The sequence below is a fragment of the Schistocerca cancellata genome, chromosome 1, assembly GCF_023864275.1.
Source record: "Schistocerca cancellata isolate TAMUIC-IGC-003103 chromosome 1, iqSchCanc2.1, whole genome shotgun sequence".
NCBI lineage: Eukaryota > Metazoa > Arthropoda > Insecta > Orthoptera > Acrididae > Schistocerca > Schistocerca cancellata.
The window spans coordinates 1120747549-1120770744 of NC_064626.1; the positions used below are offsets into that span (position 1 = coordinate 1120747549).

Below are 23196 nucleotides of genomic sequence, written 5' to 3' on the forward strand. Positions count from 1 at the left end.
ACTTTAGGACATGGTGTAGAAAAGATCGGAGGATGGTCATCACGGACTGAAACCGGTCATCGTCAAAAGAATTCATATTGTGATAAGACTGCAATAAAAAACACTTATAGTTTCAACACCTGGATGGAAACAGCTGTTGCCTCCATGAATTGTAAACAATTACGTACCTGTGGTTGTCCCTGTTTCAGAATTGTGACTGAACATGAAGAAGAAGAAAACGAAACGACAAACAAAAAAGCTTGTAAGCAGAAATAATCGACTGAGTGCTTTCTTTGGACTCGGTGATCCGATTCTTACAAATATGCGGCTCCCATACTTCGTTGACATCTGTCAAGGATGAATGGGGATGTGTCATGATAGTCGCAAGTTTTGTAACAGCGTGGCAGGAATCACACGCCTGCTCAGAGTTAGCGGCTGTGCACGTTTTTGATTTTAGCCGAGCTGTCCCGGCTGCCTAGAGCACTGTTCCTCAGGGTATGCAGTTTCATTGGCTGGCTGACGCCTTTCCCCGTTTGAGTGCGACGTGACCTACCTGCAGTGTTTTTTGCCGGGAGCGGCTGATCGCTTTTGATCATCCGCTGGATTCGGCTGTGTTCAGTCGTCCTTGGTGTGGGTAATGCTGATTGTAGTCGATGCTTCGGTTCCGCTCGCTGCAGTCGCTTCAGGTGATCAAAACCCAGCACTCCAACTGACGCCTCCGTCGCCTCTAATCAGCCGCTGCCCGTTCGTGCCGAAGCGCTGGACCGGCCGCTTTTGTAACTCTGCCTCACGCTATTCTCTCCTGACGCTTCTGCACAGCGTCGCACGTAAGCGAGTTCACAGGAAAGTCTCGGAACGGTAGCACATTCGAGGGTTCAGTGTAATACATTTAAGGCTAAAGTTTACCGTTTTTTTTGTAACACTTCGCAAGCGTACGGATTTTTTTGTCTGTAAATTATGTGTAGATCGCATCCATTTCACGCTAGACAAATTACAGATTTATCACGGTAATCTGAAAAAAATACTTAGCGTTGCCCGGGAAGGAAAAGAAAAACTATCTTACGAGCAGCGATCGTGCACTAAAAGGAACGTGTTAAAAGTATTCGTACTTACACGGGGCTGCGCAGACGGCCTGAACTTGGTACCCGCACTTTGGCATGCCGCATGAAACCGAAGGCAAATTTTATAATCATGCTTGAAAGCTCATAGGATGTCACACGAACGATGTGTGCTTCACAGCTGCCACGATGCTCTGGCAAATGATTTCGAGAAGAAAGAAGGTTGAACGTGGCAGCTTGGTGCAAAGAAAATTGTTTTTAATTGAACCGTATGAACTGAAACAGTCTTTCTGACGTAAAGTAGAAATCATCAGAACAGGAACGAACGTAATAGACCTTTAGTGCTGCTACCCAGTTATTCAGCAAAAGCAGTGAGAAGTATCCAACTTTGAGTCGATAAGGATTTTTGACCTGCCTTTAAAAACAAGACAACATCTGGCATTGTAGTCTGTGAGAACATAACTTATCATTAGTGGATAGTTTCCTCTTCCATTTTCTTCATACTATACATTTTTTCTACCAGGAGACAAATCACTATTCCATTTTTAGCTTTAAAGGTAAGGTATAATCACAGTTTGTTTTATTGTCTTTGTGCAAACAGCGTAACGCAGTTGGAGCTACATCATACGTTTACGTATGAAATTTTTACGTCAATATGTTTTACTAAATGTACCTGGTTAAATCAGCCTTGTCATGTTGATCATTATTTTACTATGATGATCACAGTTCTTCATAAAAATTGTTTGTAAGGACTTTATCTTCCTTTTCCATTAAATGTTTATTGCATCACTTAACCATTATGATAAGAGTGACAACGCTGGGGTTTAACTTTTGACGAATTTCAAATTGATATGTAACAGTGTTTCATGAAGACGATCTTCAACAAAATCGTTTTAATTTTTATTTATTAAGTGATACAAGAAATTGTTAAAAGGCAGTTGTATGAACCTAATAATGATTCTTTGCATAGGTATTGGTGGATCGCTTCGCCACTAACATATGAGCAACTACGTTTTAAGTCGGCATTTCTGGAATATTTCTAAGTGAGAGAAATATGCTTGTTGATTTCAGATATAAAGAAAAAGTTCTTAAATTACTGTATTGAAATGAAACACTGTTAGTTAAGTTAGAGGGCCTTACTTGCACTACATAAGGTAAAATAAGGCTGCTGTAAGTGCTGGAAACAACCGCCTCAGTTTCCTTCTGCCCTTACACTGTACTAATAAGATCGTATGGTGATATGTACTGCCACCAGTTCGTTGGATTGTAACTAAAATGGTGTATTGACCAGAATGGGTAGCTGCTAGGTAACATGGTGGTTTACTTATAATTGTATGTAAAGTAAATTAATTCTGGTAATGTCATTTCCGCGTATTTTAGCACTAAGGATAGTTACGTACAGCAGTGGAGCATTGTATTAAGAGCTGCGAGTCAATAACCGCAAGAGTGGCGACATGTGGGGTCCCAGTAACAGACATGCAAGGGGATTGCGAAGGCAGGGCAGCATAGCGCAGCCGTAGAGTGCGCTGCACAGCGGTACTCGGGTATCCAGTGGGGCGATGTCACCACACCAGGGCGAGTCTCGTATTGTAGCAACGTTACTAGGCGCCAGGTTTTAGTGAAAAGACATAATTTCGGGGCAGGGATCACTTGTCGACGCCAGAAACCAGCAGCACCATCACCATAACATCAGAGCTACACAGGGCAGCAAGACAACTGGGCACTGCCAGCAGCAGCCGTGGATTCGAGACCGTACTGCTTCTGCCGCCACAACTATATCCTTCAATGGGCTACGTGCCCGATCTGTGTCTGCTGCCGCCGACGCCGACTTCCTAGAAGCGCTGGGCACCGCCGTGCCAGCCGGCTTCGGACTCCCGCCAGGGGACAGCGACTCGTATCCCACGGGCAGCGGTCTTCGCGTGCAGCCGCGGTGACAGGAGCGGAGCGTCAGGCTGTGCGGGCTGCGCGACCCTGAGGAACGTAGTGTGCGGCTGACGTAAAAGGGGCCGTGGCATTAAGGGCTCTGCCATACTGGGACGCCACGTGAGGTCTGCTGGCAGTGCTCGGGTGTGGCAGTAAAAGACGCCAGAGGAGTGCCTTCAGTCTCCTCTCAGTAGAAGAGCTACAACCTTCATGTGCAAGTTCGAAATGAAAAGGGAAGACAGAAAAAGAAGTTATAGGCATATCCCGTCATTGTTGATCGTGACATTACCGGGTTATTTGACGCGCTTTATGATGATGTAAGAAAATACGTTAAATTTTCCACTATCGTGAGAATGACATTGTCCATTTGACGAGATAGTGGATATCTCCGGAGACCGACGAAAAAGTCATTGTTTTAAGGAAAGTAGTCTCATCAGAGGAAAAGATTTTCGTGACCTGTGTACTCGGTAGCTAATTGTTTGTTGTCTGCAGTCACATTTACCGTTTTAGATGCAACTGCAAAGTAGCCTATACATAGAACTGCTTTTCAGTTTTTGTTTGAAAAGTACGTATTATAAACTGAAAGAAAATTCACTAATGCTTTAGATAAGAAGTCGGGAACTTGTCTCCCTTGTTTACATATCTTTTCTTCAAATAATTCTAGCGTGTCTGTATCTGGCCTGTCCGCATCACTTGCTGCAGCAGGAGATGTAGTGCTGCTGTTTCGGTCTGAAAATAGCTTTCGAGGGAAACTTACATATCCCGGATAGTAAATATGTTTTATCTGCGGTGTAAAGCTCTTGTGGTTGGAGTGAAGCATCAAGAACAGGCTGCGAGGAAACTGAGAATGGGTTTCCAATATATCCACCCAGCCGTAGTCCAGAGAGTGCGCTATAAGCGGGGCGAGGTGGCGCTGTCATCAGCGCACTGGACTAGCATTCAGGACGTAGACGATTCGCACCCGCATCCAGCCATCCTGATTTAGGTTTTCCGTGATTTCCCTAAGTCGCTTGAGGTAAAGGCTGGGGTGGTTCCTCTGAAGGGGCACGGCCTATTTCCTTCGCCATTCTTCCCTAATCCGAGCTTGTGCTTCGTCTCTAATGACCTCGTTAAATCCTAGTCGACGTGGAATGGCCGCACGGTTTGAGGCCCCTCCCGTCGGAGGTTAGAGTCGTCTGTGTGTTAGTGTGTGAGTGTGTGTTACCATAAGTTGTAAGTCTAGGGACCGATGGCCTCAGCGGTTTGGTCCCTTAGTAATTCACACACACACACACACACACACACACACACACACACCTGAAATACTAGTCCCCTCCTCCTGCACAGCATTTAACGAAACACGCTGTGAGAAGTATAGGCGGCAGACAACAGTGGAGGAAAGGAAAAAGAAAATGAGAACTCTGCGTATATTGTACAGGGTTATAACAAATGATTGAAGCGATTTCACAGCTCTACAATAACTTTATTATTTGAGATATTTTCACAATGCTTTGCACACACATACAAAACTCAAAGTTTTTTTAGGCATTCACAAATGTTCGATATGTGCCCCTTTAGTGATTCGGCAGACATCAAGCCGATAATCAAGTTCCTCCCACACTCGGCGCAGCATGTCCCCATCAATGAGTTCGAAAGCATCGTTGATGCGAGCTCGCAGTTCAGGCACGTTTCTTGGTAGAGGAGGTTTAAACACTGAATCTTTCACATAACCCCACAGAAAGAAATCGCATGGGGTTAAGTCGGGAGAGCGTGGAGGCCATGACATGAATTGCTAATCATGATCTCCACCACGACCGATCCATCGGTTTTCAAATCTCCTGTTTAAGAAATGCCGAACATCATGATGGAAGTGCGGTGGAGCACCATCCTGTTGAAAGATGACGTCTGCTTGCTTTATTCGTCGACTTCCGCGGACTACGCGTGAAACTTGCCCGCACGCGTTCAACCGTTTTTTCGCTCACTGCAGGCCGACCCGTTGAGATGATGATGATGTTTGGTTTGTGGGGCGCTCAACTGCGTGGTTATCAGCGCCCGTACAATTACCCAACCTTTGCTCAGTCCAATTTCGCCACTTTCCTGGATGATGATGAAATGATGAGGACAACACAAACACCCAGTCATCTCGAGGCAGGTGAAAATCCCTGACCCCGCCGGGAATCGAACCCGGGACCCCGTGCTCGGGAAGCGAGAACGCTACCGCGAGACCACGAGCGGCGGACGAGGGGGGGGGGGGAGGCCGACCCGTTGATTTCCCCTTACAGAGGCATCCAGAAGCTTTAAACTGCGCATACCATCGCCGAATGCAGTTAGCAGTTGGTGGATCTTTGTTGAACTTCGTCCTGAAGTGTCGTTGCACTGTTATGACTGACTGATCTGAGTGCATTTCAAGCACGACATACGCTTTCTCGACTCTTGTCGCCATTTTGTCTCACTGCGCTCTCGAGCGGTCTGGCGGCAGAAACCTGAAGTGCGGCTTCAGCCGAACAAAACTTTGAGTTTTTCTACGTATCTGTAGTGTGTCGTGACCATATGTCAATGAATGGAGCTACAGTGAATTTATGAAATCGCTTCAATCATTTGTAATAGCCCTGTAGTGCAGATAAAGACCTATCATTGACACCTCGAAGAGATATTGGCAGTCAAGATGTTTACATACCGAACTTGTAGTTTTTCACAGACTTCAATATACCATTGGCATGGAATATATAACCATTATCTTCTGGGAAGAAGTAATTGCTCTCCTCCTCAGTGTTCTGCTTCGTTAATTTCTGTTGCACTAGGTCCAGTGGTAATTGATAATTATCTTTCCTCGTCCTCGATTAATTTTTAAGTGAACATTCGTCGTCTGAAAAGTTATTTTCAAACAATTGTCTTGCTTTCCCTCTCCTCCCGCCTACTCATACACTTTCTAACCCACAGTGACCGTTCCCTTCTTTTCGTTTTGTCCACTGTCACGGCATATAATTCAGTCACTGTTCGTTGTAGTAGCTACCATATACATCGCGATAAAGTCTCTCTGAAGCCACAGGTTTTGCTATGAGCTTGATTTGCTTTGTAACTCCGCTGCAGCCCCGCAAAATACTTCGAGCCAAGGATATGGTCTTCACGTGACCCTGCAGTTTCAGACGCAATTGACTTGGCTCAAAAAACTTTTCAACGCAAGCAGCCTATCAGCGTCTTCTTGTCAACTGGATGCTACTTCCAACTGTCGATGACTACCGATCGTGGCGCACAAAAACAGTAAGAGGCAACAGACGAAAGGTCCCCACTCCTTCTCCAACAGAAAACCTAGTGCAATAAAGTTTTCCACTCCTTCTGCCACTAGCGATGGATAAGTTAATCTTACGATTAAACTTTCCCTGAGACATTTAAGTCTCCTCATTATCTACAATAATGATGGAAGCCGAAGAAATGAATTAAAATTTGTGCCACAGCGGGGACTTGAACCTAGGTCTCCTTGCTTACTAGGCAGGAATTTGACCATTACACCACCACTTACACTTAAAATGCTTTGGGGAAAATTTAGTCATAAAATCGATAGGATCACTTGAGATACAGAATCGTCCCCATTACGTCCATCGCTGGGGTGCTATTCCAATGCCGGAGAGCCGTGACAATAGTGGCGATTTAGGGGAAAATAGGCTGAAGATATGAAGTTTGTGTTGGGAAGAGCATTAACCTTGAGTACTCCGTGCAGCAAAGTTGACCGTAGTGCTTGCCTAGCGAGTAAGAAGATCCGGTTTCAAGTCCTGGCCATGGCACAAATTTTAATTAATTTATTCAGCTTCCATCATTATTGTAGATACCGTAATCGTTTTTGAACTTACGACGTAATGTCATGATCAGCTGAGCAACGACGACGAAATATATGCAACTTCGGAGGGAAAAATTACCACAGTAGACCCAGACGGAGGCCATTGCAACTATTAGTTTTTTTACAATATGACGGGGTACCGTACCCAGAAACCGCTGAAGCCTACGAAATTATATTAAAAACATTATAAACGCGTATCTGAATGTAGATGAGTTAGTTTAACTATGTACAGCGCGACTGTGTGCGACTTTTTTTTCCTGCAGAGGAACCGCAGGAACCCTGCTATCTTGGGTGTTACCTTTACAGTAGCATACAGAAGCGTCGTACCAAACCAGGAACAACGTCATGACTTCTTATACAAGCAAGTCAGTGTCGTCATGACTCCGGCACGCGATGGACCAGTCAGAGTTACGTTCTCCAACCTGTTTACTCCTTTCGTTCTTTACTTTCGTCAGCCGTTAACTCATCCGACATCTGAATGACAGACCAGCCAGAGTAGACGAGCTTTGTGGCCTGGGAAAATGGTCCGTTATAACTAATAACTACGCAAAAAGTTTGAAATTTTGTGTATACTATGTTAAACAGCTTTTATGTAAAGGGAACATTGTATGCCCTATGCCGCCAATGTTAAATTATCGAATTTTGTGACCCATTAGTTAGGAAACTTTTTAACTCACCAACTTACAATTTTACATAATTACTGAATGCACCTTTCTAGATACACTGAACTAGAATTGTTACTAAAATTGTATTGTGTGGCATGTTATCTTTTTTTTTCTTTTCAAACACTCGATTTTTAACAGAATTTTGTAAATAAATGAACAGAAATACAAAACAATGCAGGATATTTTAATTATTCCAGTTTCATATGTGTTGAATATCACACTTGGCATGCTGGAAAAAATTTTGCGTGTCTACCACCAGTACTTCGTTAGAAAACGCGTCATTTATCGCAAAAAATGTAGTTCAGAGATATTTAGGTTTAAAACCTTTTCTATTACAAATTCTTACACAGACTTACACATTTCTGTGTTTTTTTTTATGCACTACAATTGCCCTCGGCCCACAGTCTGTGTATTCTTCAGTGTCACAACAGGCCAGTGCTTGCCTCCTCCTTTCTCGCTTCTTTTGTCATTTTCTCAGCAGCTAACTCTACTTCACCTACACGAAGCTCATCCAGTTCCCGCAGTCTTTCAGCTGCATCCTGTCAAAATCTTATCCCTAATTTCTCCAGAACCGTAAGTCTTTCATAGTTCCCTCCATTAAAAGTTATTACAGCATCAGACACTGCTAGCTTTAGGGTCATAAGGCCAACAAATACATTTTTAGGCACACGGCAACATTATTGAAGGACTCATTCACCGTCTGGGTCTTCCCATGTAAACACTTCTTTAGTAGCTCAGGATTTGCCAAATCTCTGTAAATAGGTTTGATTGCCTCCATTACTGCCTAAGGAAGAGAATGTTTGTGTACATTTGTGCAGCGTGCCAGAAAATTCAGCTTGCTTATATTTATACCAAGTGTTTGGTGGAGGTGGACACAAAGCATGACATGACTTTTCATCGGTTGGTATTTGATGAAAGTAAGTGCTCCACACAGTACTTCAGAAGAAAATGCAGGACTCACATATGATACCCGCAAATTTGCGTTTCTTGAAGATACTTTTACGCTGATTCATTTTATTTACGTATAAAAAGCAATAGAAGTTAGCTTACTACAAAGTTAGCTGATAATCACACGATAAGTAGTATCAGAAACAAAGGACTGATCTGGATTCAAGTCCACACCAATGTTCATAGCCAGTTCACTCGACGGCTTCTAAATTTCCAGTGAAATGGAGCTTTATTTTCTCTGTGCAGATGGGCCCCTGTCTAGAGCTTCATTGGTTCTCCGTGTACTAGAGTAAAAAAAGAAAAAGTTCCTCAATGTCACAGCAGTTCCGGCCTGAATTACTCTCACTTCACGATATCATCAAATGGTAAAGAATGAGAGCCAGGAATGTAACTGCTATCAGTAAATATTTAAGAGTCCAAGTATGTGAAAGAAGACACTTGTCGAGAAGATCGTGTGGAGGCTACAAGCCTATCTCCCATATTTTTCGCTCTGTACATTGAGCAAGCAGTAAGAGAAGCGAAAGAAAAACTTGGAAAGGCACTTAAAGGTTGACCGAGAAGAAATAAAAACTTTGCTGTTTCTGACAAAATGTCATCCAAAAATGTCAAAGCACTTCGAAGAGCAGTTGAATGGAAAAAATGTGTATGAATTCCTAAGGGACCAAACAGCTGAGGTCATCGGTTCCTAGATTTACACACTACTTACGCTAAAAACAACACACAGACTCAAGCCGGAGGGGAGGACTCGAACCTCCAGCGGGAGGGGCCGCGCAATCCGTGACATGGTGCCTCATACCGCGCGGCCACTCCTAGCGGCAGTTTAATGGAAAGCATGGTGTCTTGAATACAGGTTATGAAATGAACATACATAAAAGTTAGACAAGGGTAACGGAATGTAGTCGAATTAAATCGGGCTATGCTGAGGGCTTAACATCAAGAAGGGCAGTAATTGCAGAACAGTTCTCCTATTTGAGCATTCCTGTTATTTTGGGGTGGAATAACAAAGAAACACTGCTGTGTGTTCCACAGTCCCTTTCATCGACATTCAAAGAATAATTCATATTCGATCCTGGTGTGTTACATCAATAGGGGCCTCATTCTCAAAATACCCAAATATGCACAACAGATAACGACTAAACTGTCTATTTTTGTCCCTAAATACATGTTTTCTAATAAAAGTCCTCTCCTGCGTTAAAGAAAGCTCTATAAGTTGCAAAGATTAAATATTCAGTTAAGATTCTACTTAATATTCTTCACGTTAAATGAAAATTTTTTATTACATACGAACAACGGGACACCGTTTCAGCCGTACTCCATAAATTAGGTATTACAGCAGAACGCTTCGTAAATCCCTGTCTACCTTTTTACTGTTTTTGTACTGATGCTACCAATATTGACATTTATTTAATTTATGTTGTCTGGCCTGCCACAAATAAAATTATTACGCCAGTCACACACACACACACACACACACACACACACACACACAAACCGACACTGTCATTTAAGACAGTTCTCTAAATCTTCAGTCGGATTGTCTTGGACACTGTACTTCCCTTCGTGGTCGGTCCCATTGTAACGGGGTCCTCACACGCTCATTATTAATTGCGAAATACTGAGTATTGTGGAATAATATTGACCGTGTGAGAATGGCGTTTACTGTTCGCGCAGTATATTGAAGGAGATTATACTGCCTCAAAAATATTGACTCCCGCTCAGTATATTGAGCACTATCTTGTACCGTGTAAGTTCCTGCGGAAAGCGAGAGACATTTAATTCGACCCGAACGAATTTCCGCAAAGAACTGAAAATAGTGAACAACAAAAGATCCGAGAGGGCGCTGACGTTTGCGTTAAAACACCATCCGGTACTAAGAGGGAAAACTGAAGCTCATAGTGCCTTGACAGTAAGAAGAAACGTTTATTTCACTTGTAGCAGATATCTGAATTGGCCTGTAACATCGGGATACATGCCCAGTGTACCTTTTTTTTTTCCAACAGCTGCCACACCCCAGACACTAGATCATGTACACTTTGTCAGTAATCAGTAAATAATTTTTTGTTTTGTTTGGAAAAATTTGTACAGTACAGAAATACACGGAAAATAGGAGATGCACACCATAAATTTTTCAGTTCATTTGATTAATTTATAATTATTTATTTATTTGTTGTGATTTGTTGTGGTTTACGAATCGATGCTGCAATGAATGAGCCCCATTGAAATGTCTAGTGGAAGCTTTTCAGGTTTACTTCATGCTTTCAGCATAATTTCTGCTTGTGTTCTGCAAGACAAACAACTGAGTCGCAATACATGCAGATTCCACATTGTCGAGCGCCGAGAAGTTCGCCATGAAAGCAGAGTTTTAACTGACGCACCGCGGTCATAAATATCGTGCAATAACGTTGTACCGTTCGTGGTCTTACACTTTCGCACGATATATTGACACAAAATTATTTCGCATTAAATACTGACTGTGCGGGTCCCTTAGCACTGCCAATGCCACCCTCGCTACTACGGCCAGGTGCGGGATTCCTTGGCGACGTATTACTGCGTGACGGCGAGCTGTCTTTAAAAAAAACATTCATCACGTGGATTAGTACAAAATTTATCCCCTACCAGTAGCGTAATTCTGTCGTCCGGCAGCATTTTCCTCCAGATTGTTCTGGTCATACAACTTACGAGAGGAAATACAAAAAAGCTGTTGGTCCGTCATGGCACCAAAATAATTGACGGTGGTCTGAGCAGAGAGGATATAAAATACAGTGCGCAACGTTTCTTAAACAGATAAACTTGTTGATATCGAATGTAAATTGTTACGATGTCTTTCCTGAAAGTATTAGCTTCTAGTCTAGCACTGTGTAGAAGTGGAAACATGGACAGTTGTCTGTATCGACAAGAACAGTACAGAGGCGTTTGAAATGTGCTACACAAAAATGCAGAAGATTAGATTTGTAAATCTGATGACGAATGAAGGGCTGCTGAAACGAATTGGAGACAGAAGTGTTTCTTTTGCACAACGTGAATAAAAGGAGGTATAGTTGATGGGATACATCATGCGCCATGGGGGGGGGGGGGGGTAGAGAGAGAGAGAGAGAGAGAGAGAGAGAGAGAGAGAGAGAGAGAGAGGGGGGGGGGGAGAATCAAATTTGTGGAGGCAGACAGGATTGACTGCAATAAGCAGTTGAAAATACCGTGTGGTTGTAATTGAAATAATGCAGCTAGTCACAGAGGTCTAGTGTGAATTGCAGTTATTGTATGGCAGCGGAACGTAGTAGATATTCTAATGCGTTAATGCGGAACCGAGTTACACGGAAAAGGGTAAGATTTTGGCCACCAGGTGCGAATCTGGCGCTTTGAATGCAGGAAAGACGTATGGAAATGTTTCCGTATGTAATGGATTAGGAACTTGATGTGTGCAGAGAAAGGTCAAAGAGGTCGAATAAGTCAAAAGGGCATAATGTTGATTTACTATTAACCGCCACTTACAAAGTTGGCTCAACATGAGCACTAGACACGTCGATGATAATCCGTTCAGCCCCAGATTTGGACCTCGTGACCAAAATTGGAAATAACGTTTTCCAGAGTAAGTCAGTTTCGCATTAACGCATTAGCATATCCACAAAGTATCGCTGCCATACGATAATTCCAGCCTACGCTGACCTCCGTCAGTCGCTGTATTTCAGTTGCAACACCCGGGAGATGTAGAGCGGCGTAGAAATGTTTCTGTAGCAGCCTAGATTTAGTGTTCCTTGGCGTCAAGGCTAAAATGTGTCCCAGCTGTTGTAAAACAGTGATGGCGATGGTTCCATCGGGGATACTAAATCCGAAAAATGATTTTCCTGGTTAATCAGGACTACATGCAGCTTTCCTCTGCGAGAGTTCTGTGATTAGCTCGTATAATAAAACGACAGAGACTCCGCCTGTAGTGCAGTTGCAGCCGTTCGCAGGAAATTATGAATATGAGTACACGCTTTAACGGTAATGATCTAAATAAAAAAGCTTGAAAGCTATTGAAATGTGGTAGCTTAAAGCTCCAACAGTCGACAACACTGTCGTGTAGCGTGAAACAACGTTCGCTTTGCATTTTATGGCGCACGCGTAGTTCATTAACGAGGCAATTTAGCGACAAATACAAAAATAAAGACAGTGTTCTATACAGGTTTTCCCGCTCCACATGTTCATAAATCAGCCGATAGCATTTGCCGCTTATTGTGCATACAACCCTATCATAAAAAAAAACACACACACACACACACACACACACACACACACACACACACACACACACACACACACACACTTAATGATGATAAAGTGTCCAAAACATTCATTCTGTGTCAAAGGAAAGTCATATAGTTTACAAGGTAGGATTAATTGTTTTTGTGTTCGTAAGTAAGCAAGTAAGGTTGTGAATGCACACAAAGCAATTTGGTTAATGTTAGTCGTGGAAAGGCACAAAACGCGCCGTGCCAGCTGTTGTAAATAATTTGACAACTAATCATCATCAGTGATATAAAATGGAAGTTAGGAAGTTATTTAAGAATTATTTTATCGGCAGTTGTCAGCGCTTCTGAAATAGGGATATGTGACAGAGGCATCGTGTTTCTTAGAGCGATGTTTCTGCCACTGTTAAAAGCAGCATTCGTCAGGGTACTGTTCTTACTACTGGACGAGTAGTCGGGTCGTGCGTTCTAATATTTGCAGTTGGCTCAAAAACGTTATTCACTCCTATTTTTATTGCATTACAAAAATTGGAATGCACGGTCTTGGCATAATCACCTATCTACGAGATGTGATGAAAAAGTAACGTGAATTTTTGTTTTTCTCGAAGAATCTTTATTTATTCATCAACATAAACTTTGCCACCTTCAATGTAATCCCCCTTCAGATATAATAAACTTGTACCAGCGATTGTCAAGTCTTGGAAGGTCTTCTGGAACTCGCTTTTTGTTATGGTGTTCAGCTCCTTCAGCACTTCCTTTTTAATCCTACGAATGGTGGCAAAATGACGTCCTTTCATGGTCCTCTTCACCCTCGGGGATAGAAAGAAGTCGCAGGGAGCCATGTCTGGCAAATGTGGTGACTGAGACAACATAACGGTTTTGTTTCTTGCTATTAAAAAAATATATATACATATCGCGATCAAGCATTGAGGTGTGAGCGAGAGTAATATTGTGACTGGTTGTGCCACAGTTCTGGTCGTTTCATTCGGATTGCTTAACGCAAACTGCCCTCAACTTCTAGGTAGTAGTCCTTTCTGACCTTACGACCGTAAGGAACTCTCAATGCACTATCAGATGGCAATCGAAGAAAACAGTGAGAATAACCCTCATATGTGATCGAACTTGTAGAGTTTTGTTCGGTCTTGGTTCTTCACTTGGTTTCCATTTCGACGATTGGGCTTCGGTTTCGACGTCATACCCATATACCCCTTTTACGTCTTCTGTTGTAGCCTTACTTACAAGTTATGGATCGTTGTGGACTTCGCTCAGCATTCCCTGAGCGACATCTACGCGTCGTCGTTTTTGATCGAAAATCAACAACTTCGAATGAATCTTGCTGCTACACCTTTCGTGCCCAACACATCCGAAGAAATTGCTTAGCTTGAGCCAAAGGATATCCTGGCACCATCGGCAACTTCTCTAATGTTGATTCTCCAGAACCATTTTTTTTTTACTTCTCCTACATTGTCAGTAATTAATGTGCTAGGGCGTCCAGGACGCTCGTCGTGTGCAACGTGTTGCCGATCCTCTTCGAAACGTTTATACCATTTGTACTCTTGTCTTACTCGCAGTAGATTCACCAAAAGCCACAGTCAACATTTCGAGTGCGCTGCTGTACTTCATTCCATTTTTCGAACAAAAGTTAATGAAATTATTTGGTCCCTTTTTCCCGAAGTAAAAATTCGCCAACACTCGAAAGCCCACGTATAAACTTTACGGCTGTTAACAATAGACTAAATATTTAAAGCAGCTGAAAACTCAAAGGTACATCAGGAAATACGTACGAACAAGAGAACAAAAATTTTGAAAATCGGGTTATGAAGTCCGCGAAATTAATAAAATCGTGTTGCCTTTTGATCACCCGTCGTATCTATCTGACTGTCTCAGGCGTCCACGCTCATTGCCATTCAATCAAAAATATGACTCAGTGACGTTCTTGTGTAAACTGACACTAAGGCAGGACGAAATATCAATATGGAAAATCTGAACGAATACAGCACTGACCCAGTTGTAAATGCGCCATCATCATGAAGGCTGCTTCCTACAGTGGCCGAAACGTGGTATATAAAACGACGTAACGATGTAGTCAAACACCGAGAAAAAAAGTATAGGCGACCGTTTATCTTATGAATAAAAGTTTGTCAAGAGTAGCGCTTCCCATTATACTGTGACGAATATATTGAACAGTGACACCTAAAAAGAACTTTTGGACTGCGTTGTGCCTGCCATAGAAGTTAACTGTAAATGTTTGCGACTTACTTAACTGTCGACAAACTCTGCTCCCCGACAAAAATTCGTTGTTGTGTTGCATTTGTGTGGTTATGAGATGTTCAGGAACGAAAAGTTTCTTTCAAATGCCAAAAAGGAATTGTGGTTGCCAGTTGTAACAAACAGTGTGCACTGAAACTTTGCAACGTCGATGTTGAAAGAAATATATGTTCAGTGTCAAAAAAAAGTTTTCATTATTAATATTAGAACAACAAGTTTATAAATTCGCAGCGTCGGTATTATTTAGATGTAACACCGTGAACACTACTCTGCATATAAAGAACCAATTGGGTCGTGGATCCGCTCTCATTGTATGGATGATGAGCCTGCTCACGGTTCCCTGTGGCCACTGGTCTCGGTCTTCCTCTACATCTACATATACATCTACATCCATACTCCGCAAGCCACCTGACGGTGTGTGGCGGAGGGTACCCTGAGTACCTCTATCGGTTTGCCCTTCTATTCCAGTCCCGTATTGTTCGTGGAAAGGAGGATTGTCTGTATGCTTCTGTGTGGGCTCTAATCTCTCTGATTATATCCTCATGATCTCTTCGCGAGATACAAGTAGGACGGAGCAGTATACTGGTGGACTCTTCGGTGAAGGTATGTTCTCGAAACTTTAATAAAAGCCCGTACCGAGGTACTGAGCGTCTCTCCTGCAGTCTTCCACTGGAGTTTATGTGTCATCTCCGTAACGCTTTCGCGATTACTAAATGATCCTGTAACGAAGCGCGCTGCTCTCCGTTGGATCTTCTCTCTCTCTTCTATCAACCCTATCTGGTACGGATCCCACACCGCTGAGCAGTATTCAAGCAGTGAGTGAACGAGTGTACTGTAACCTACTTCCTTTGTTTTCGGATTGCATTTCCTTAGGATTCTTCCAATGAATCTCAGTCTGGCATCTGCTTTACCGACGATCAACTTTATATGATCATATCATTTTAAATCACTCCTAATGCGTACTCCCAGATCATTTATGGAATTAACTGCTTCCAGTTGCTGACCTGCTATTTTGTAGCTAAATGATAAGGGATCTATCTTTCTGTGTATTCGCAGCACATTACACTTGTCTACATTGAGATTCAATTGCCATTCCCTGCACCATGCGTCAATTCGCTGCAGATCCTCCTGCATTTCAGTACAATTTTCCATTGTTACAACCTCTCGATACACCACAGCATCATCTGCAAAAAGCCTTCTCACTGCTGCCTGGGGGCTAACGAGCTTCTCTATAAAAGGTTTGACACTTCAACACAATGATTTTTTTTTTCTCTCGTTTACGAGGTGATTCGACGGTGACCTACCAGCAACAACAGATTCATTCACTGGATGTTAACAGGTTTGTTTGCTCCCTTGGGGGTTTGTTTGCTCCCTTGGGGGTTTGTTTGCTCCCTTGGGGGTTTGTTTGCTCCCTTGGGGGTTTGTTTGCTCCCTGCGCGTACTGGCTGGAACAGCCTGAAATCTTTCTGCAACATGTTTTTCATTTTAATTCATGTTTCTTTTCATGCATGTATTTTTAAATGTGCTCATGAGGTGTGTGGTGATTGTTCCAGGACCTGCAGGTGATCTACTATGGGCTGCGGGGCCTGGAGGCGCTGTCCGCCATCAGAGACTCTGTGCTGCGCGCCATGTGCCGCGCCGTGCGGTACGAGAGGCACGACGCCAACGACGTCCTCTACTAGTGAGTACTACACCTTACTGTCCTACAGTATGCTGTACTATACTGTGTTGTGCTGCACTGCACTGCACTGTACTGTTCTGCTCTACACCGTGCTGGGCTGTAGAGTGTGCGCGCTAAACTGCACTACACTTCTATGTTCAACCTTACAGCAGACGACAGCTACTAGTAAAAACAATGTGGTAGTCTGTCTTTTGTGCCTCCCACTGAGTACTCTAAAATACATCCAGAACGAATAAATACATCGATCTGCGGTTTTCGGTAGGGAATAGCGAACAATGTACTGTACTTTGCACAACTTAATTTTTAACGTTTACAGATGACTAATACTACTCAGGCTTTTTTTAAAAATGAAACAATATACCTTTTCTGTGGCATTGAAAAGCTAAGCGCTGTCTGGCTGGGCTAGCACCTGGATGGGTAACCATCCGGTCTGCCGAGCGCTGTTGGCAAGCGGGCTGCACTCAGCCCTTGTGAGGCACACTGAGGAGCTACTTGATTGAGAAGTAGCGGCTCCGGTCTCGGAAACTGACATACGGCCGGGAGAGCGGTGTGCTGACCACATGCCCCTCCATATCTGCATCCAGTGACGCCTTTGATCTGAGGATGACGCGGCGGCCGGTCGATAGCGTTGGGCCTTCGTGGCCTGTTCGGGAGAAGTTTAGTTTACTTTTAGTGGCATTGGTGGAAAGAGCCTTCGAAGAGGATTTCAGCGACATAACATGTATGGAACTGGCTAAATAGACAGTGTCACGAGAAGAGGCCCCTTGTACGTCTGCCCTACTGTGCCGAATGTACGCCAACACGTGACTGTTAAGGTTCGTTTGCTTACCTGTGCTCCTGAAGCCCGTCAGTGTGTGTGCCGCCGTTGTAGTTTTGAGACGTTGCTCATGAAGCTATCCAGACTTCCACACTGCATACGACATTTGTAAAAGTAGATACCGTTTTCGTTTATGGCCAGTGTTGCCGTCAGACCATTAGAGCAGTGGTAGTGCCTTCATAGGAAAGAGCCGTCGCATCTTGCAGAGGTTGTTGCTCTGTAGTACTCCGCTGCTGCTATGCAAGTGACGAAGCGCAAGCGAAGAATTCAAAAATAGTGTTTGATGTAACTGGGATAGCAGGAGGGATGTTGAAATGGAAGAACTAAATCCAAACAGAGGATCCAAACAAACAAACAAAAAATTAATTCTATCAAACTATCCCAAACAGTATCTACTAATAGCATGCAGAGAACCACTAAGTGAGGAAAGTCCTGATAAAGGGATGTACAGAAGCAGAGTAAACGCTGAGGCAGATCCTAATTAAAACCAAGCTCTACTGGATTTGAATTCCAAAAAACAGGTGTTTAACAGTATTTTTAGTTACTTAGTCTGTGGCTAATACAAACATATCATAAAATTAAATTACATATACATATGTATATATTTACACACAAACTTCAGTTTGGCTTTACAACTGAGTATCCAGTCCTTCAGCCAGCCGTTGGTGACCGAGCGGTTCTAGGCGCTACAGTCTGGAACCGCGCGACCGCTACGGTCGCAGGTTCGAATCCTGCCGCGGGCATGGATGTGTGTGATGTCCTTAGGTTAGTTAGTTTTATGTAGTTCTAAGTTCTAGGGGACTGATGACCTCAGGAGTTAAGTCCCATAGTGCTCAGAGCCATTTGAACAATTTGAACCAGTCCTTCAGTCCAGTGCACTACATCTACGGTTCCTAGCAGGAAGTCCTCTTCGGCACCGTGATAGCCTCGAACGCTGCATTAACTGACAATGTGTTCAAAGGTCTGGTATGGAGCCCCGCAGTCAGAGGCTGGATTAGGCAGCTTCGTCCACTTAAAGACAGCTTCCCTTCATCGGCCATGGCAAGTACGGATTCTTTTGAGAGTAGTCCAGGTCTTGTGTGGTAGGTGGAATCCACTTGTAAGTTTAGCACCACAGATGATGATGTGCAGACGCACATCTATCACTGCTTCACACCGAACTTTCCATTCTTCAAGGGGTTCGAAATCCGTAGCAACCATGTCAGCAGCATCTCACATAGTTGGATGGCGTGATTTCAGTCTCCTACGATTTAAAAGTGGCAGGTTGCTATGCACGGATAGGTTAGAATTCCTGGAGATCTTGTGGAATTCCCTCATAATGGCAGTACATCTGTGAAATCGGGAGACATTATGCCAGTTAACAGTGGAAGCCAATAAACTGGAGTGGATCTGATTGCGCCAGATGTTATGCGCATTGTTGTATTCAGCTGGGTGTCAACAAGCCTTGTATGATGACTGTTCATCTAAACAGGTGCACAATACTCAGCTCTTCAGTACGCCAAGCCCAGAGTTCAAGATCGCAGTGTAATGAAACTTTCAGAATAAATTAAATACTTGAGAATATGTTTACACATAAGGTCAGTGTGTATGTATTGAACCGGACCTAGAAACGACGGAGCCCTCAGTAGTTCACAACCCCACAGCAGTCCACCCACCCCTCCGCCGCTCCACACCGAACCCATGGTTATTGTGCGGTTCGGCCCCCAATGCCCCCCTCTCCCCCCTCCCCCCTCCCCCCTGGGAATGTCTCATACCAGACGAGTGTAACCCCAAATGTTTGCGTGGTTGAGTAATTAAGGTGTACGCGTACGTGGAAGCGGTGTTTGCACAGCAATCGCCGACACAGTGCAATTGAGGCGGAATAAGGGGAACCAGCCCGCCTTCGCCGAGGTAGATGGAAAGCTGCCTTAGAAACCATCCGGGCGGATTCGTGCCGGGGACCGGCACGCCTTCCCGCTCGAGAAGCAGCGCGTTACACCGCGCGGCTAGCTGAGCGGGCTTAAGATCAATAACGTAACTTCTAGTAAATCGAAACACATAGAGCGTGTGGCACGTAACAAAACCTGCCCCTCCCCCCCCCCTTTTTTCCAGGCTCAATCTCTCGTAACACAGGCGATTCAACTCGTCGCAGAACAAGTTTCTGATGATCCCCGTGAATTATTTTTGTTATCAGATGAAAAGAATTTTCCTTCCAGTATTAAACCTTGACGCCTCAGAACAGTGCATGGCATTGTCATTGGCGCTGGGCTCTTTAAAGTGTCTAGACAGCGGACAACCAGTGGAATAACTTCCAGTATTTCAAAAGCAGATTAAGTTAGTCCAAACACATCAAATTGCAGTTAACACTTATACTCTTCCTTTTACCTTTACCTTGCTTAACCAACAAGTTGAGTGTGAACTAAGTAATCAATGTTCAAACCTGGACTTTAACACAACCGCTGATATGAGCTTAAAAGGAAACATCACGCACTTATACTGGGCCACTTCTAAAAGGTGAATAAAATATTTTCAAAAGATCGCTCTCTGTTTGGGCGCACAAGTTTCTGACTTACAGATATCAACTATCAATTAACAAACAAGAAGTTCCGTAGAAGGTAATGCGTTGGAGAGGACTAAAGAACCCGGGAACAGCCAAGCAAAACCAAATAACATACTCCCACGGACAGGGCAGCTTTAACGGTAACCACTAATTATCAGTATCGGAGGATAAACCTCCGAACAAGTAAGGTTTGAATATAGCAGCTCACCAATAAATAGTTAGTAAGCGGCATGGCAGAAATCAAACCCAAGCGAGGCGGAATGGCAACACAAATGTCTCAGTAGGAGTTACGGAGGCAAACACGGACTCAACGCCGAAGGCAATTCCCTGAGATACACCTCACATTGCCACGTCGAGACCCAGTTCCGTCCTACGATCAACTGCTCCTGCGCAACGCTCCTACAGCCGCTGGTTGCTCCAAGCGACCGCTACATGCAGTGCTCGCTGCTTGCTCGCGACTCTCCGCCGATACCCCGCCTGTTTCGCTCACGCGGTCGTACCTTTAGCACTCAGGCCTGCCCTCTGTGAACTCCATTCCAACACAGACTCTCTGCTGCCAGCCTCCTCTTCAGGCTTTCCTCCTTCCCCCCAAACTTCACGACATCGAACTCTACGACAGACGTACACTTGCGCGGAGCAAAATCTTGGCAACACTATACGGGCGCTTGAAAACGAGGAACACGCGTTTGTTTGTACTACCTTAACCTCATCACCGAACCAAAAATTCTGTACACAAAGAATATCGAGACATCAATTTCCGGTTTTCTTCAGACCATGTTATGGGCTAAAATGTACCAATTTTTTTGTGTATTGCAGACAGGTCAGCGTGTCCTTAGTGCATACCATCTATAGGCAGTATGTTTTGGATTGGCAGAATTCACCAACAGAGACAATACTTACAACGTATTAGCACCACTACTATTGTCAATCATTTGACATCCACTGCGGGAAAAGCCCCTTCTAGATTACTCATGCATTACCGTGTAACACCCCACCCGTCACTTATCTGGTTTTGGTGTGTGTTTACCCCAGGTAATTGACTAACAGATCAACAGAGACTGCAAAACTGCCGCAATCTCGGATAACGCAAAGAAAGTAATAAGGGCCTGTGACTCCTGATTGAACTGCGGTGGCAGTGTTGACATTAATTGATTCAGAATTGATCCCTTTTAATTAAAAAGGGGTGGACATTGATGTTATATTCAGCTATTGAACACCAGATGCAAATGTTGAACATAAAATTAATTAAGAAAGTGACTTGGGATTTGAACGACTTGATTGAAAACAGATGCAGTCGATTAGCACAGATTTATTTTAACTCCTGATCTTCAATCATCACATTACAAGACTTTTCTATCAGACAGTGGTAATAAATTGCGTTTGCGTGGAGTAAAGCGCGATAACTCAAAAGTAATTTCTATCGACTGGCCCAGGCGTAATGAGAAGTGCGACAAGAATTCTAAAATACACGGCCCATGAAACATTCGAGGAAACTTTGCAGACGTGATTCAACAAATTAATCAGTGGCCGGATAGGGCGCAATATCGCCGAATACAGCGTGGCGGAGCGGCGTCGTTGTGCAGACGTCGGCCAACCTCGTGGTGCTGCAAGGCTGCGCTCGTCTATTCACTCCTAGCTATCTTGCTCAATATATAGCTGAACCAAAACTTCCTATCTCCAAGCTCAATCGTTCCATTTGCTAGGTCCTAAACTGCAGAGATGCTCACTCTTTCCCAGGCAATCTGCGTAAAGAATGCCACGTCCGCACTCTAGGCAAGCTGGGAACGGAAGACCTCTACGGAGACTTCTCACAGTCCGCTCTTCGCCTCGGTTTCCCCTCCAGCAAAATCACTTACGCCAATTGCAGCGCAAGTCGCGTTAATTATGCGTCGCTTCCCAGTGCCGACCAATGCCTGCTCTGGGAAGTGAACAAATGCCCACAAAATTTCCCTTCCTCTCAACTTCTGTTGTTTAAATCCTCCGAGGCAACCCATCAAGGTTAGCGTCTGCACAAACACCAATTTTTCCGGAATTCTGACTCTCATGAGAGTACTTCAAATTCCTTGGTTCTATGTTCCCATCGGAGGCCGGCGTATTTCATTCTGTCGCTCTTCACCTGATTTACTTCAGACTCTGCGGACCGTGGGCCGGCCGCGGTGGTCTCGCGGTTCTAGGCGCTCAGTCCGGAACTGCTACAGTCGCAGGTTCAAATCCTGCCTCGGGCATGGATGTGTGTGATGTCCTTAGGTTAGTTAGGTTTAAGTAGTTCTGAGTTCTAGGGGACTGATGACCACAGATGTTAAGTCCCATACTGCTCAGAGCCAATCTGCGGACCGTGAATTCAGCGTGAAGTTGCTATAGACACAAACATGCTTATTTTGACCTCTGTTGCCGCTACACCGTAGCTTTGCGCGGCTTTCTCGCATGCTTCACTGAAAATGAGATGGCGGACATTTATCAACAGGCGTACAAATTCTCCGTCTGCTTCCCGGTACACCAGCATGGGGTTGGGGTCAACCACCCGTGCTGTCACTAATCTTAAGGTGGCTGGAGGCCGCTCCCCGTTACCGCTTTCTCAGAGCTTGATCTGCCCTAAGCTGCCCATTGTCGCTTCCCTTAGCCGCTCCTCCGGCGACCACGGTCAATTCTGAGTACTTCCCTGGGATAAACTAGCCTCCAGTAAATCGACGCGTTTCCACAAAGTTTTCATGTCGTGTGAATTACTTTAAAACCATCACCCGACATTAATTATTTCAATACGTCCATACTATACCCTCTACAAGATGCATTGTGCCTTGTCAGTCATTTTTTGTTCAGCCCTACTGTTCGCTCAACGTGAGTTAGGTGATCTTTAATGACTTCATGTAAGAGGCATAGTTCTTCCCATCTTACAACCGTTGCGAAATACATGCATCCATGTTTGTCCTGCTTGTTTTCTAGTGACATTTACGCACTTCCCGGCAAGTTGTAGTCTCGTTATTTTCTTGTTTTGAGATTCAACGAAAAACTTCGTCGGTCCATCTACCTGGTGAAATACCCCGCCCACCTCCGGTACACCTTCTACTCCAGTCTGTTACCTGCTCCAAGATCTTCAAAGTTTCCTAGAGGAGATAGGAAAACAAGCATACATATCTCCATTGATCGATTAATAAGCTTGAATTTTTCAATAGATGACGGCCTTAAAGCTGATTATATGTAACTCCGCTTAGTACACATTCAAACACTAAGTTACAAGAAACTCTAGTTTGCATGCCAAAAACACTACAGACGATTCCATTTCT

At 44.0% G+C, this 23196-nt stretch overlaps 1 protein-coding gene across 1 annotated transcript in view; it reads left to right on the top strand.

Moving 5' to 3' along the window:
- The window catches only part of LOC126092356 (rap guanine nucleotide exchange factor 6-like), a 356519-nt gene that overhangs the window by 122575 nt on the left and 210748 nt on the right, over positions 1-23196 (top strand). Inside the window, exon 2 of the mRNA XM_049907901.1 lies at positions 16432-16559. Within this exon, the coding sequence (XP_049763858.1) occupies positions 16432-16559 (128 nt within the window). The remainder of the gene's footprint in view (positions 1-16431; positions 16560-23196) is intronic.